Source organism: Octopus bimaculoides, chromosome 24 (genome assembly GCF_001194135.2).
Source record: "Octopus bimaculoides isolate UCB-OBI-ISO-001 chromosome 24, ASM119413v2, whole genome shotgun sequence".
NCBI lineage: Eukaryota > Metazoa > Mollusca > Cephalopoda > Octopoda > Octopodidae > Octopus > Octopus bimaculoides.
In genome coordinates, this window is record NC_069004.1 from 36065150 (window position 1) to 36080075 (window position 14926).

General features: G+C 38.0%; 1 protein-coding gene across 2 annotated transcripts in view; it reads right to left on the reverse strand.

Annotated features, from left to right (window-relative positions):
• The window catches only part of LOC106874998 (DNA-directed RNA polymerases I, II, and III subunit RPABC1), a 23071-nt gene extending 8670 nt beyond the window's left edge, over positions 1-14401 (reverse strand). The window contains exons 1-7 of one of the 2 annotated variants that reach the window (XM_014922937.2): positions 14158-14401; positions 11733-11821; positions 11305-11366; positions 9875-10014; positions 8685-8765; positions 7357-7415; positions 6842-6920 (exon numbers count right to left, since the gene is read on the reverse strand). In XM_014922937.2, the coding sequence (XP_014778423.1) occupies positions 6842-6920; positions 7357-7415; positions 8685-8765; positions 9875-10014; positions 11305-11366; positions 11733-11821; positions 14158-14214 (567 nt within the window). In that variant the 5' untranslated portion in view covers positions 14215-14401. Of the gene's footprint in view, positions 1-6841; positions 6921-7356; positions 7416-8684; positions 8766-9874; positions 10015-11304; positions 11367-11732; positions 11822-13818; positions 14066-14157 lie in introns of those variants that run through there. The other variant, XM_014922938.2, reaches the window with a different exon arrangement.
• Positions 14402-14926: the final 525 nt, after the last annotated feature.

Here is a 14926-nt window from a genome sequence, read left to right on the forward strand (position 1 = left end):
CAAGTGGATCCTCATCTCTTGCCCCTAAAGGACCTCTAAAAGGTAAACAAGTGGATCCTCATCTCTTGCCCCTAAAGGACCTCTAAAAGGTAAACAAGTGGATCCTCATCTCTTGCCCCTAAAGGACCTCTAAAAGGTAAACAAGTGGATCCTCATCTTTCAACCACTTTACCACCACCACCACCACCATCACCAACAGATAATGAAGCTTCTACATGACCACTCAGTCAGACAGAAATAGCAACTAAATTCTTACTGCCTTCAATAATGCACTGCTCTTTAATAGTCAGGATGGTCATTACTGGAATGCCTCTCTTTGATCTTTCGATCTGTTGGACTATAGCCGATATCTGAAGTAAGTAACTACTACAACAACAACAACATTTGTTCTATTTAAAAATGAACAACTGTGTTTGTTGTATATATATATATATATGTGTGTGTGTGTGTGTGTGTAGGTATGTGAGTGAATGTATATGTATGCATTTGTGTATGAATGCATGTGTATATGTATGTATATGATTGTGTGTGTGTGTGTATATCATGAACTCTCCAATCAGAAGACAACATAGGAAGGTTCAGCAATTTCTTGCTGAACAACCACGCAGATAATTTGTTTGTAGTGATCACTCCCTCCATCAAATCGACATTACCTGAACAGGTGCACCGTGTGCCACATGTCAAATGACAAAATGATCGCACACAACACAAAGCCCAGCCTGCGAATTGAAAGCATGATCTTGCACTCGTGAACACAGCACCCTAACCACTAAGCCATGCATGCATAATAATAATAATAATAATAATAATATATATAATAATAATAATAATAATAATAATAATAATAATAATTCTAAGATGAAATTTATAAATATTTGATACATCGCTACGTGTGTTTCCACAAATCACCTGATTTTAACATCAAAGTTGGTATCCTTGGGATTAGTACAGTATAGTCTGTATTATCAGCGGGCATCCGGTTGATCTTCGTCATTGATTCATTTTTGATCAACTGGATGCCCATGGATAATACAGACTATACTGTGCTAATCCAAAGGATATGGACTCTAAATATTTATAAATTCCATCCTAGAATTATTATTATTATATTCAACCTACATTATATCAGTGTAACCATGATGCAGCCCTGAAAATCTGACTCCCTAGTCAGTATCATTAGACAGTAATTGGCATAATGAAATAGGGGCTTTATTTGCATACCCCCTTATGTTACCATAAACGAATTTAAAAGATATTAGCATAGATCTGATGGTGATATCTCTATAAGGTATATACACACACACACACACCTCCCTATAAACATACATTAGGTTTGGAAGGCTGACGTTAAACGATGATGATGATGATATCTTATTAAAACTGAGGTGAGAGTTTGTATCACAATTGAAGTTTCATGCCAGTGTGATCATCAGGTTAGTTTTGCTTGATGATTGCATTGGTGTGAAACTCAAGTCATGAGACAAACTCTCAGTTTCAGTGTTAATAAAAAAAAACTATATCATCCACATTTATTGAGCACTCCTTTTCCATTTGTTTGACATTAACGTGTGTGTGTGTGCGTGCATATATATATATATATATATAAACATGCACATACAGAGATTCTAAACCAAAGTGTATGTATAAAACTGAAGTGGTCATAATAACAACATTGTTTCAGGTTTCTGGTGAAAATTCCCAGTTACTAATGGAAGTCCCTCCTCGATCACTTCAAATGAGTAGAGACATGAATCTTGAGAAGGGACCACAGTCAGATTCAGTAAATCTTATTCCACTTCTACCTTGATGAGAACTTATGTTTGCTTAAATTCACATGCAATTCATTCATTTCATGAGAGAGAGACAGACAGACAGACAGAGAAGAGAGAGAGTGTGTGCACATGTGCATGTCAGTGTAGACACACACACGGGCCTGTACACACACACACACAATACGTAGACTGAACTTCAGTGAAAGCATCTTGTGCAGGGAAGCAATAACTTTAAATAAAAACCAACACAGTTTGGAAGGGCCACTTAAATCCATTCAGACAAACCTTCAGGTACTGGTAGCATGATGAAAGGCACCAAATCCATTCTGTGACACAATGCCACAAATAAAAAAATGATAGAAGAGACTGTAGAGCCTGACTGCGTCTACAGGAATAACCTTTACTACTTTAGTACGGCAAAGAGCAATGGGTCCTTGGGTACACCTGACCAAGTGAGAAAACCTCGTGAAGGTCATCAGTAATAGCACGCTTCCTGAAAACAGACTCCAGATATCAACCCATCCACCATTAACAGAAGGTCAGGGCTGCAACCATCAATGTTAATAAAGCGAAAGATAAATCGGGTGAAATTGTTGGGATGCTAGACTAGAAGCATGAAGGTGATTTTACTTGGCTAGATGCGTCTCCCCAAATACAGCAAATTGCAACAACAACTCCTGGTCTCTTGTCATTTCCTCAGTGAGGTCCAGTGTCTGAAGATCCTTTCTCACCACTTCATCCCACATCTTCCGGGGTCAACCCTTTCCATAGGTTCCCTCTGCAATTAGAGCTTAGTATTTCTTCATGTGGCTGTCCTCATCCATTCACATCACATGACCAAACCAGTGCCGTCTTCTCTCTTGCAAACCACATGATGCCTCTTATACCTAGCTTCCTTCTTAAGTCATCATTTACACTCTGTCGTGCATGCACACTGACATTACTCATCTAGTGGAGCATGCTAGCTTCATTTCTTTCAAATCTTTGCAAGTCCTCTGTTGTCAAAGCCCATGCTTCACTGCCATGTAGCATGGCTGTTCCCACACAGGCATCATACAATCTGCCTTTCACTCTGAGGGAGAGGCTCTCAGTTACCAACAAAACGTAGAAGCTCTCTCAACTTTTCCCAGCCTCTTATTCTAGCAACTACACTTTCAGAACTTCCTCTTCCACTGTTAACTTCGTCTCCTGGGTAATAGAAGCTATCTATTACGTCTAATGACTCCCAACAAGCATTTAAAGGAATCTACTGTCTGCCCATTTTTAGTGCTTATTATACCCACACATTCGACACACACAAAGACTATATTCTCCGTTAACCTTCCTGTGATACCACTGCACCTCTTATGTGTCCAAAACTTGCACTGGGTACAACGTATGGAGTTTCTACCAATACCCTTCTTACATATCGAACAGGGCCATTTCCTTGTGATTTGTCTATTTTCCTACTTACTAGTATTTTGGTTTTTGCCAAATAAATCCTAAGGCCCTTAGATTCCACATCTGAAATTTTTCCTCCAGGTCAGATACTGATTCAGCTAGAAGAACAAGGTCACCAGCATAGAGGAGCTCCAGTGGTGGCTGGTCTTGAATTCCTGTGTTATGGTCTGGAGGATTAAAATAAGTGGGGACTGAGAACCGTTCCTAGGTGAACTCCTACTTGTACACTGAATTCATTGTTATACCTGTTGCCAACCCTCATCTTCTTGACAGCAACCCTTTACATGGCTTGTGCAGCTCTCACTAACCCTCATCTATCCCTAGCTTGCACATTGACCACCAGATAAGGGGGTGTGGTCAATGTGGAAGCTAGGGATAGATGGGTGGTTAGAGAGAGCTGAACAAGTGTAATATTAGTGAGTATGGGTGATGTGGTGTGGATAAGCTGAGAGATAAACTAAGTATAAGAGGAATCAAATGCGAGAGAGAGAGAGAGAGAGAGAACTGTAATGAAATGTGTATGGATGATAAGAGATGGTTAAAGCAGTGGAGAAGATCAAAGTGGAAGGAAATTATGGAAGATGAAAGTTGTGGTAGACGTAGGCAGAAGTGGTGAAAGCTGGAAATCACAAAAGACAAAGAAATATAACAATTGGTGAGATGCTGTGTTGGTGAGGATCAGTGCAATCCATGCCAGCAGGAAAAACAGACACAAAAATGAAGATGATGCCAAGTAAAATCTAGTGAAGAAATAACAGCTAAACTGTAGAAAGTCTGAGAATAGAAGCACGGTTGATTGTGCCATTTTAACCATGCAGCCCACTTGTCCACTACAGACTAAGTCTTTACAAATGCTACAATCAGGGGACTCCAACCTAAATCCTTTTCTTTCCAAAACAGAAATTTATAGAGAAGTTATGAAATATATACAAATGTGTTTTGATAGGGTCATTTTACCAATAAAAAAACACATGCACTGCTTCCAATTGCTTGCTTAATATTATTATTATTACTAGTCAAATAGTAATTAACCAATTAGTTAAGTGATTAATCAATCCTTCTAACAACCACTTGATCATCGAGAGGGTTTGTCAGTCCTTTTCCTCACCTGCCAAACTAGCTGAATGATTGATTGATCAGATTAACTATAAGTTAATTAGCTAATGAGTTAACTAGTTGACTAATAATAAGGGTTTCGAATTTTGGCACAAAGCCAGCAACTTTTAGAGTGAGGAGCTAGTTGATTACTTCAACCAAAATACTTCACTGGTACTTTATTTAATTGACCCCAGAAGGATGAGAAGCAATGCTGATCTCAGCGATATTTGAACACAGGATGTAAAAAAGCTGGAAGAAATACTGTTACAAAAATTGTCCAACTCACTGCCTTGACTAATAATAATAATAATGACAAAATATAAAGTCTACAACTTTGTGTTTATAATGGCAAAACGACCGCCTCACAATACACTATATGGTTCAACACAAAACATCTTACAAAATAAATACAAAACGTGTGTGTGTGTGTCTTTATACAAACCGGCCTCACTTTTGTTAATCCATATTAGTAAACCGTAACAGACAGAGGGAGAGAACTCCAATCTTACTAAAAGATAAAAATTCATCTGATTCAGTCAATAAAACGGTGTGTGTGTGTGTGTTACTCAATTCCCACTTATAACATATTGAGACCAGAAAGTATATAAAGTGTAAACTTATTGTATAGACCAAAGCATAAGAGTAGACACGTATTTCAATTATACTTATTACAAACATATAAAGGTATACATACTCTCAGATGTAAGCATTGAGGTGGAGGTATACAAAAATCTCCAAACTTTTTTAAAAGTTTGTTTTAACCAGAGGCCAGTTGTTTAATAAGAGACGATGGAGTAGAACTGCTGTTGCTATCAACACTTCAACCCCCCCCCCCCCATCACACAGAGTCAACACTTCCAGCAGTTCAACCCACCAGCCTAGAAAAAGGGACTTCCATGCACTGTGCTCAAAATTATAAAAGACTACCTCCTCAGTTGCATAAAATAATTCAGTTTAATATAATGCTAGCAAGGAACACGGACGTTAAATGATGATAATTAGTATTAAATACAGTTAGTACATCTTCTAATTGAAAGATGAAACTGAGAAAATGACAGTTGTTAGTTAATAAAATTAGTTTAAAGAATAGAGAACTTTCAAAAGTTTGAGGTTTTGGGGGAAATTCATTTAAATGTTGGGTTGGTGCATAATTATTGCAGCTTTTTTCAACAAAAACATCTTTAAATGATTATTTCAAAGCATATTCACCATCTACTTCAATTTCTGCTTCCCATTTGCTTGACAGACAGTCGATTCCACAAGCGAAGAAGTTAATGTTCTTAGAGGCAATCTGCTCTTTGACGGTGGCCACCAAGTCCTCCAAGTCAACTTTTCAGCGATCGATTGACATGATAGTCCGTGGATGCTTCTGTGGGAGAATATGGCAGATGAGGAAGCTGTTCCCAGCCCTTATTGGCAATAGATTCAACAACACAATGCTCAACATGTGTATGTGCATTATCATGGTTGAAGACAATATGGTTCCTTTTGCGCAGTCTTTTCGTTATGATTGCAGCATGAATGCAGTTGCTGTTGATATTTAATTGCTGCTTGCCGTTTTTGTCTGAAATCTACCACTGTTGGCACTCATTGGCGTTATTCCACCAATAACAAATCCTGCTTCAGATGATTTCCCAGTGAATGATTCCACTTTTGTCCCACCAAACACACCTTACAGTGGACACCTGTCAGTATTCCTTTGGGTGAAATACAAACCTTCTTTCTTTTGATGTTTTTGAAGAGAAGCCACGATTCATCCCCAGTGATGAGATTCTTCAGGAAAGGGGTTTGCTCATTTTGCTGCAGTAAATCAGTAAAAATTTGGACACGCTTGGCTTTGTTGTTATCAGAGAGTTCGTGGGGGACCCACCCAGCCAATTTCCATACTTTTCCGAGCTTTTTGAGATGACGAACGATGGTCAAATGGTCCACATTGAAGTCTTAGGCCAACATTCGTGTTGTCAAGCTTTTGTCCATTTCCACAGCTGCCAAAAGTGCCTGCTCGTTGAAATTTGATGGTCAACCTCTTCCTTTTTTCATCTGCAAGGTTTGTATCGGCCGATTTGAACTTCCTGAACCATCTCTCAACTTGGCTTTTACTGATTGCTCCTTCACCAAAAAGTTCATTGAGATCGCGAAATGACTGTGTTGCATTCCAACCTTTCTCAAAGTGGTAGAGCATAATTTGACGAATGTAGATCTGATTTTTCGATATGCATTTTTATGAAAAAAAAGCTGACCGTCATTTAAAGATGCTTTTGTTAAATACTGTTATTTTTGTTGAAAAAAGCCGTAATAATTATGCACCAACCCAATAGAAGGGGTTCTCTGTAATGAGTGACTGCACTATACATACACAACTGGGTCCAGCCATACACTGCTAAACCACACACAGCCAGATGAAATAACATTTCAGAGTTAGGACTGGCCACGCATTTTGCCAGGTCAAGTAAATAGGTTCCACACCATACAAAGAAAAGCTGTGGATGAAGGAGAGAAGTCGAAAACGAAAGATAATGAAGCTGCCCTACCTGACCTCTCTTCAGTCCAAAATACCTGGCAACAGGGTCCCCTTGTTGGACACGGGGCAGTTGTGATTCCTTTAACTTACTGGTGAGACAGGAATTAAGGAGAAAATAAAGGTTTCAAATTTGGAACAGGGCCAGCAGTTTCTTTTGGTGGGGGGTGTAGATGGGGAAGGTGTGAGTGCAGGTGCATGTGTGGAGGGGAAGGGTGCATTTGAATGAAAGAAGAGAGAGAGAGAGTGTGTGTGTGTGTGTATTCATACATATTTAAGGAAGTATATGTTTTTTACTGTCATCACAGAACAGGTTTAAATAGAAGGGAAAGGAGGGAGAGAGAGAGAAAAGTGAAGAGACGATAAGAAAAAGAGATAAACAAGGGAAGTAGAAAGGGGGAGAGGAGAGAGAGCAAAACAGCATGTGTGAGTGTATATACACACATACACACGTATATATATATGCGGGGAGATGTGTTTAATGAGACAAAACAACAACAGCAGCAGCAGTCACAGTCTAAAGGATACTATCGCTGCAACAGTTCAGACTTCTCTTCGGGTGTCATCACAACATGTTCTGGAACCAACTGGAAATAATAAAAAGAAGTAAAATCAATATTTCTTAATCAGAGTTCAAACTCCGCTGAGGTCGACTTTGCCTTTCATCCTTTCAGGATGGTTACATTAGAATTTTAAAGGTTTATGTCTGAACTAATTACGTCCGTTAATAAGATTTCAATATTCCTATAGTATTACCCTCATCATTAGAACCATCAATAATCTGCAACATTTATAATTTCATCTTTGATCATCAGGTGATGGTTTATTCGGGGATGTGTAAATAACTCCAGGTTGAACTTGAACTCGGATCCCATATTTCTACATAAAATATTCCTAATATTGTAATGCCTGAGATCTCTGTTGTTGACAAATCAAACCACCTCCAACATATTTGTAGAGGGATTTGCCGATAAATAAAATTTCAGCTCTAATAACCACATGAAATAATCTTAATAACATTCATCTCAGATAAACCTTTAACCCTTCAGCATTAATAAAACTGACTTCGTCTGTGATGGTGCCATGTAAAAAGCACTCAGCCCACTCTATGGAGTGGTTGGCACTAAAAAGAGCATTCAGCTAAAGAAGGTGTAGGCCTCTGCCTGGCCAACTCCTGTCAAACTGTCCAATCATGCCACCATGGAAGGAAGATGATGATGATGATGATAACTGTCAAATGTAGTACATATTTATTTCCAGTGTTTTCAATTATGTTTTATCTTGATTTCAATGATATTATTACATATTTTAGAATGACATTGTATGGTAGGTGAGAGGTCAGATGTGGCTGGATTGAATAGAAAACAAGTAGAATATTTTGGCCACCTAAAATGTTAAAGAGTTAATCAATTGAATGAATTTTCAATCAATCAATTGGAAAATGAGCAGAGAAAAAAATTAAATTCAAGGACATGACAACCTCTCCAGTGTAGTACCTGGTCCACCTTGTATAATGTACCCAAATATACCTTATAAAGTAATTAGTGTTGAGAAGGGCATCCACCGGTAGTGGAAACATATGAACAAGACAGGATCCTTTGGCCCCTTGAAAAGGTTAGTAATTTTGAAAAAGAACTGATTTAGACTGTGATGATCCCATCCAACTGCAAGGAGAGCAGTCATAAAATGATGAATCAACAAAATTGTCAATAAATAAATAGAATTTTCAACATTTGAACAGCAAAATTCTGATCAAGCATTAGGATTTTCAATGACTAATCAATAGAGTTATCCTGAATGAATATTCTGAGTTAGTTTGAAATCAAACTCTCTAAACATGGTCACAACAGACTTACCATGTGTGATGTGATGTTTACCAATAATTCTGCTTCCAAAAACTGTTCCAGAATATATTTTGGTGCCATGTCTACCAGAGCCTGGTCAGGAATATAACAAAATAATGAATTAATAACATATATATACATATATATATATTGAAACAACATACCATACACCATCAACATAAAATATGTTTCAAAAACATGAAACTTGCAAGATCTGACCTGGAGGTGCTAAAACACACCAGCTGCTGTTATTGTATAACCCTAGGTCAGTTCAGCTTGAGGAGACTACTGATCAAAAATTAATGGAGTGGTGAGTGAAACTTAACAGATGGAAACTGAATGGAAGCCTGCTACGTGTCATCTTCATCTTTTAATGTCTGTCTTCATTTCCAGTCTTCCATTGAAAAAACATGTCTGACCAAGTGAGGGTTGGCAACAGGAAGCGCATCCAGCTGTAGAACATCTGCCTCAACATATTGTCTGGCCTATGCAATCATGGAAAAATGGATGCTAAATGATAATGAGGACACACTCTATAAACACAATTAGGCCCCTCACCTAATTTCCTCACTCCAACTCTTCGTTCTCTATTTGCCAATCTCCCCATCGTTTGCTTCATGTGGCAGTGATGCTCATTTACAGCATCATGTCAGGACAAAGATAGAGACACATGCATACAAATATGATGGGCTTCTTTCAGTTTCCATCTACCAAATCTACTCACTCAAGTCTTTGGTTGGCTTGGGGCTATAGTACAGTACACTTGCCAAAAGTGCTTCACAGAGGGCCTGAACCAGAGGCCAAATGGTTGGGAAGCAAGCTTCTAAACCACACAGCTTTGCCTGTGTCTATATGTACGTGTGAGATCCAGTCGACAACACCATGACATGTCTATGTATGAAATAAAGTATAAAATAAAGGTTGGTGTTGAGAAGAGCATTCAACAAAGCAAACTGTTGCAAGAAATCTCATCTAACCCTTGGCCCTGATACAAAGTGGGAGGCGGGGGAAAAAAAAAGATCAATGCCCGGTACAAGTTTTGGTTTTGTGCAGTTTCCATAAAATATAAGAAACAAATGTAGATATATTTTAGTCTTATCGTTTGAGATAAGCATCAAACTGCATTAAATCTTGCTGTTGGGGAGGGGCAGGTAGGGTATTGCACAATGTGTGGGTACTGTCCCCTCTTTGCCATTACTCACTTGTTTTGCAGATGGAGTCATACCAGCTTGGACTACAATAATGGCACGAGTGATGTTCTCTTCTTGCATTCTTTGGCAATAAGTTTTGATGGTTTTGATTCCAACTTTAGGATCCTCAGGGAAAAACACAAACATTTGATCTGTACAAGATTAAAAAAAAAAAAAAACAGAAACAAAAAACTTACTAACATTTAGGAAACAGTAGTGAATCTAAGTGAATCACCAGGGATACAAATATATGGAAATAATAATGGAAAGAAAGTTTACATGTGTGTGTGTGTGTGTGTGTGTGTGTGTGCATATCATCATCATCATTTAATGTCCATTTTCCATGCTGGCATGGGTTGGATTGACAGAAGCTGGCAAGCCAGAGGATTGTACCAAGCTTTGCTGCCTGTTCTGGCAGAGTTTCCATGGCTCAGTATGCCCACTTCCTAACACCAACCACTGTACAGTGTATGGGTTGCCTCTTGTGTGGCACCAGTGAGGTCACCAAGTCACTTACAAGACTAGTATTTAAGGAAGTGGCTTGTGCCAGGTGATGTGAGGTTAAACTATGATAGAGGTACAGATACAAGTGTCTTGCTTTAGAGGAGATACATGGCTAACCCAGACAGAGCAAGACAAAGAGATGGTAGCAAAATGCCAACATACACACACACATGTGTGTGTGTGTGTGTGTGTGTGTGTGTGTGTGTGTGTGTGTGTGTGTGTTGTGGTGAAATCCTGACAACCCAACAGGATATCAAGTGAGCTGTCCTAAACCTTATAAAGGTGCATGCATACTGACAATGCAATGTACAGTGTGGTGTGTGCAGTCGCATCTGTGAAGGCTGTTGTAGAAGTCGTTGAGAAGAGATATAAGTTTGTTACTGATTTAGTGTTTGTAGTGTTATAACACTGTTACAGTGTAGTCCAACAATTAAGACGCGTTTTTTTTAATATTAAGTAAAGACAGTATCCGTCCATCAACGTCATTCAACACAAAATAAGATATCTCTATTTTTACCTATTATTTACTATTGTAGAAAGAAATTAATGATAGAATATTATAAGCTAAATGTGAGGTTTGGTCCACGGACCTCTGTCAAAAAACTATGGATTTTGGGATAAGAAATTGTGTACCTATATATGTATGTGAATGCATATATATATATATATACACACACACAAAGAATGATAAAAGAAAAACTTCTTGATAGAACCAGATTATCAATGTATGGGTGTATATATGCATACGTATACACACCCATATATGACCTGATGCAGTAGTAAGGGAAGAAAGGTGACATAGAAGAGGAATGACAAAAAATAAGGGTTTTAACATTGGTGCCAATATAATTAGTATAATATTCCACAAAATGTGATGGATACTTTGTGTCTATGTTATAGAGAGAGAGAGAGGCAAGGTAAGTAAAATTCTGTCTCACCTGTAGGGTCATCGTTGTGAGCCACTAAAACAATCAAATCACTGCGGGCTGGTCGACGTTCACTATAAAGAGAAAACATTGAGCATTTGTCATTCACAACAGTAAACAACATCATCATTAACAGTGTTTTAATTGAGATGATTTAATTCTATGCAACACTCTTATGAGATAACCAAATTACTGCAGAATGTCCATGTTACATGAAAGTCAAAGAAAATATAACATTTGGCATTATGGAATTCCAGGTTAATGCAAAATTGCCAAATACTTGATGCTTCTGTAAGGCTAGGATTGTCTGAAGTAATAATAATGAGTTGTAAGGAGTGTTAATAAATGATGGGAGGGGGTTCTACCTTGGTACAGAAGGGGAGAGGAGAAGGAGATGTTATACAGATGTAGAGAGGAGGTAAGCAGAGAGGTTACGTTACCTGGGTTTGTCACCAAACTGGTCTTTGAACTCCTCTAAAGTTTGGTCCAATTCATCTTGTGTCACCAAATAACCACGATCATGACAGATCTGAAAACAGGAGGATGTAGAGGATATGTTTTATTATAATGAAGATATGCTACATAAATACATACACACATATATATAATAGGTGCAGAAGTGGCTGTGTGGTTAAGAAACTTGTTTGCTTGCCAATCATGTGGTCTCGAATTCATCCCCACTGTATAGCCCCAGGTTGACCAAAGCTTTGTGAATGAATTTGGCAGACAGAAACTGAAAAAAGTCAGTCATGTATGTATATGTTTGTGTTTATCTCCTCCATTCTTTCAACCTTTTTTATGATTTAGGATTAAGTTCTGTGCCCCACCTCTTCTTTCTACATCAATGACTTTCTTACCATCACGTCCAGTGCCAACCCTCTTACAATACCCTTCAGTTCTCTTATGTTATCCACTCAACAACCTAGACACTACATAAAGACACAACTTGAAAGCATCCTCCAATACGCACATGTCAATCTTGTCATTGAACACAGAAAACATCAACAAAAATGCATCCCCTTAAAATGAGCAGCACTCAGCAAAATCTCCTCAAAATTGCTCCAATTATTGAGTCTCACTGTTCTAGACACATTGGAATGCAGTTCCAGCCATGTTAAAGATGTGCTGGCAAAACCACATCTTTAAGCCTTCAGCATTTTAAACTGGCCATATCTGGCCCGAATATTCTACCCGTTTTATGTCCCAAACTGACCAGATCTGACCTCTCACACCTCTCCTACAATATCATTAAAAAAAAATACAATCATACCATTGAAATCTCAAAACTACAAGATAATGCATGATCAACTGAGGACAAGGTGAATAAATAAGTATTATGTTTGGCAGAGTAATCTGAATGCTGCACGGTAAACATTACCTGAAGTACAACCCAATGCCAAGCCTTTGTTTTTCAAGCCAGAAGATATTTTAGCCTTCACCAATCATTGACACTTTCCAAAGCTTGGCTGAGGCTCACATGGAGTATTATTCTCACATTTGGGATGGTGTTATAGCTGCACTCACAGGTAGCATCCAGAAAAGGGCCACCCAACTGTTTAGCATCACCAAAAGACATGCTTCAGTCTCTGGCCTAAGGTTGCAGTCTTCTCTCTCTGTTTTTCTACTGCAACTATTTTGGCCTCTACTCTGGCTGCCTCATACCATTCCATCCCACTTGCCACTCTTTTTCTCATCACTCCAAGTCCCACTACACATGTTAAAATGAGCAGTGCAGTCCTGACGCAGGCAGACATAGTAGATGTGTTGTTTGACTAACTCACTCACATCTAACCCAACTCACACAACACAAGAGTGCTTCATCTGTGAACTACATAGTTGTTTAACCAATTATTTACCTAATCTACATTTACTTAATATCACTTTTACAGTGTCTATCTATCCAGTCAACATCTACACACAGTGTAATGCCTATATCTACCTAATAATGTCTACATGTTACAACTTCGTGCAGTAATGTAGTCTCAGCAAACAAAGTCGAAATTTCTGTTACCCTCACAATATGTTCAGCTATTTCTTCCTATTTCTCCATTTCCTTCTATTTGACAGTCTTTTTTCTGTCCATTCATCTCTTAATATCCACAGTCACTATTTACTCCTGCATCTCGGGGAGAAAATATGAGAAAAAGAAGCCTTCCTCCCCCATAACAAAAACAAAACAGTTATTATCAATAACTCTTTAGGTAACAAAATATTTTCAAAATATTTGTTACCTAAAGAGTTATTGATAATAACTGTTTTGTTTTTGTTATGGGGGAGGAAGGCTTCTTTTTCTCATATTTTCTCCCCGAGATGCAGGAGTAAATAGTGACTGTGGATATTAAGAGATGAATGGACAGAAAAAAGACTGTCAAATAGAAGGAAATGGAGAAATAGGAAGAAATAGCTGAACATATTGTGAGGGTAACAGAAATTTCGACTGACGATTTTACAAAGAACTTCCACGCGGTTACATACACACCAACAATACAAGTTGCTACATACACACACATATTTATATATACATACATACGACAGTAGAAATACTGCTAAGGAACTTGAATAAATAGTCATATCCAAACTTATTTCGCCTGACTGGGAAATTCGATCCACGAAGAATATTTCAGAAGCTTCCAACAAAAACTGAATCGACAGTTTTTTTTGTTTTGTTCCTTGAGGTTCCCTTGTCTTTCCTTCTAAAGGAAGGTTTACTTTAAAACATTATTGGAACGTTTCATTTTATATAATTGTCAGAAGACTGACGACGACCGGACAGTCTGGAGAAATACAACGTGGTTTGTGACTAAATAAATATTATTATTTATTTAGTTGGTAAAGAAACAAAAAGAAATGTAACTGAGCATTTACCTGCATTACAGTCCTACGAATACGCCATAATTTATAAGTTTCTTGCTCGTCATCCATCTCCAAGAATTCACTGGAATATTTCTTATATTTTCTGCGATTTTAAACGAACCAAACCTGACTCCAAAACCGGAACCGTAATGAGTCGCAAATAAATACTTCCGGTTATTGAAGCTGCCGTAGCTTCGTAAAATCGAAGGAAGATTTCTAAGTAAAAACAAAACTAAATACGTATAGATATCAGTCTATTTATCCCAAAACCATACGTTCATGGAGAGGTAGATATCGACTAAAGAACTTCACTACAATAGATGGTAAAAGTAAACCTTGTTGGGAAATGAATTCAGATTCTCAATAAATATTGTTTCTAATTGACATGTTTTAACGGGGATGTGGTTAGTCGATTACATCGATTCCAGTATTTGAGTGGTAATTTACTAACCACAGAAATATAAGAGGCAAATTAACATCAGCGGGATTTGAACTTGAAGAGCAAGAAAAAAAGTACCTTTCCAACCTGACCGCTTAGACGCTGTTGGTTCAGAGTATATAGGGATTTTTTGGCAAGAAGAGTTTCAGAAAATTCACACGACCCGAATTTTTACCGTCATAGCTTTCAGGAAAATGGGTGTCATTTGAAAGTTTGCACAAATACCTTTTAAAAGGCATAGATTACGATTTTAAAGAAATTTGTTACGAAAACTTTTTCCGAGGGTGTGAGGAGGGAAGTTTCGGATCAGGAAGACCACATAAGTTGGAATTTCTCCGTTTT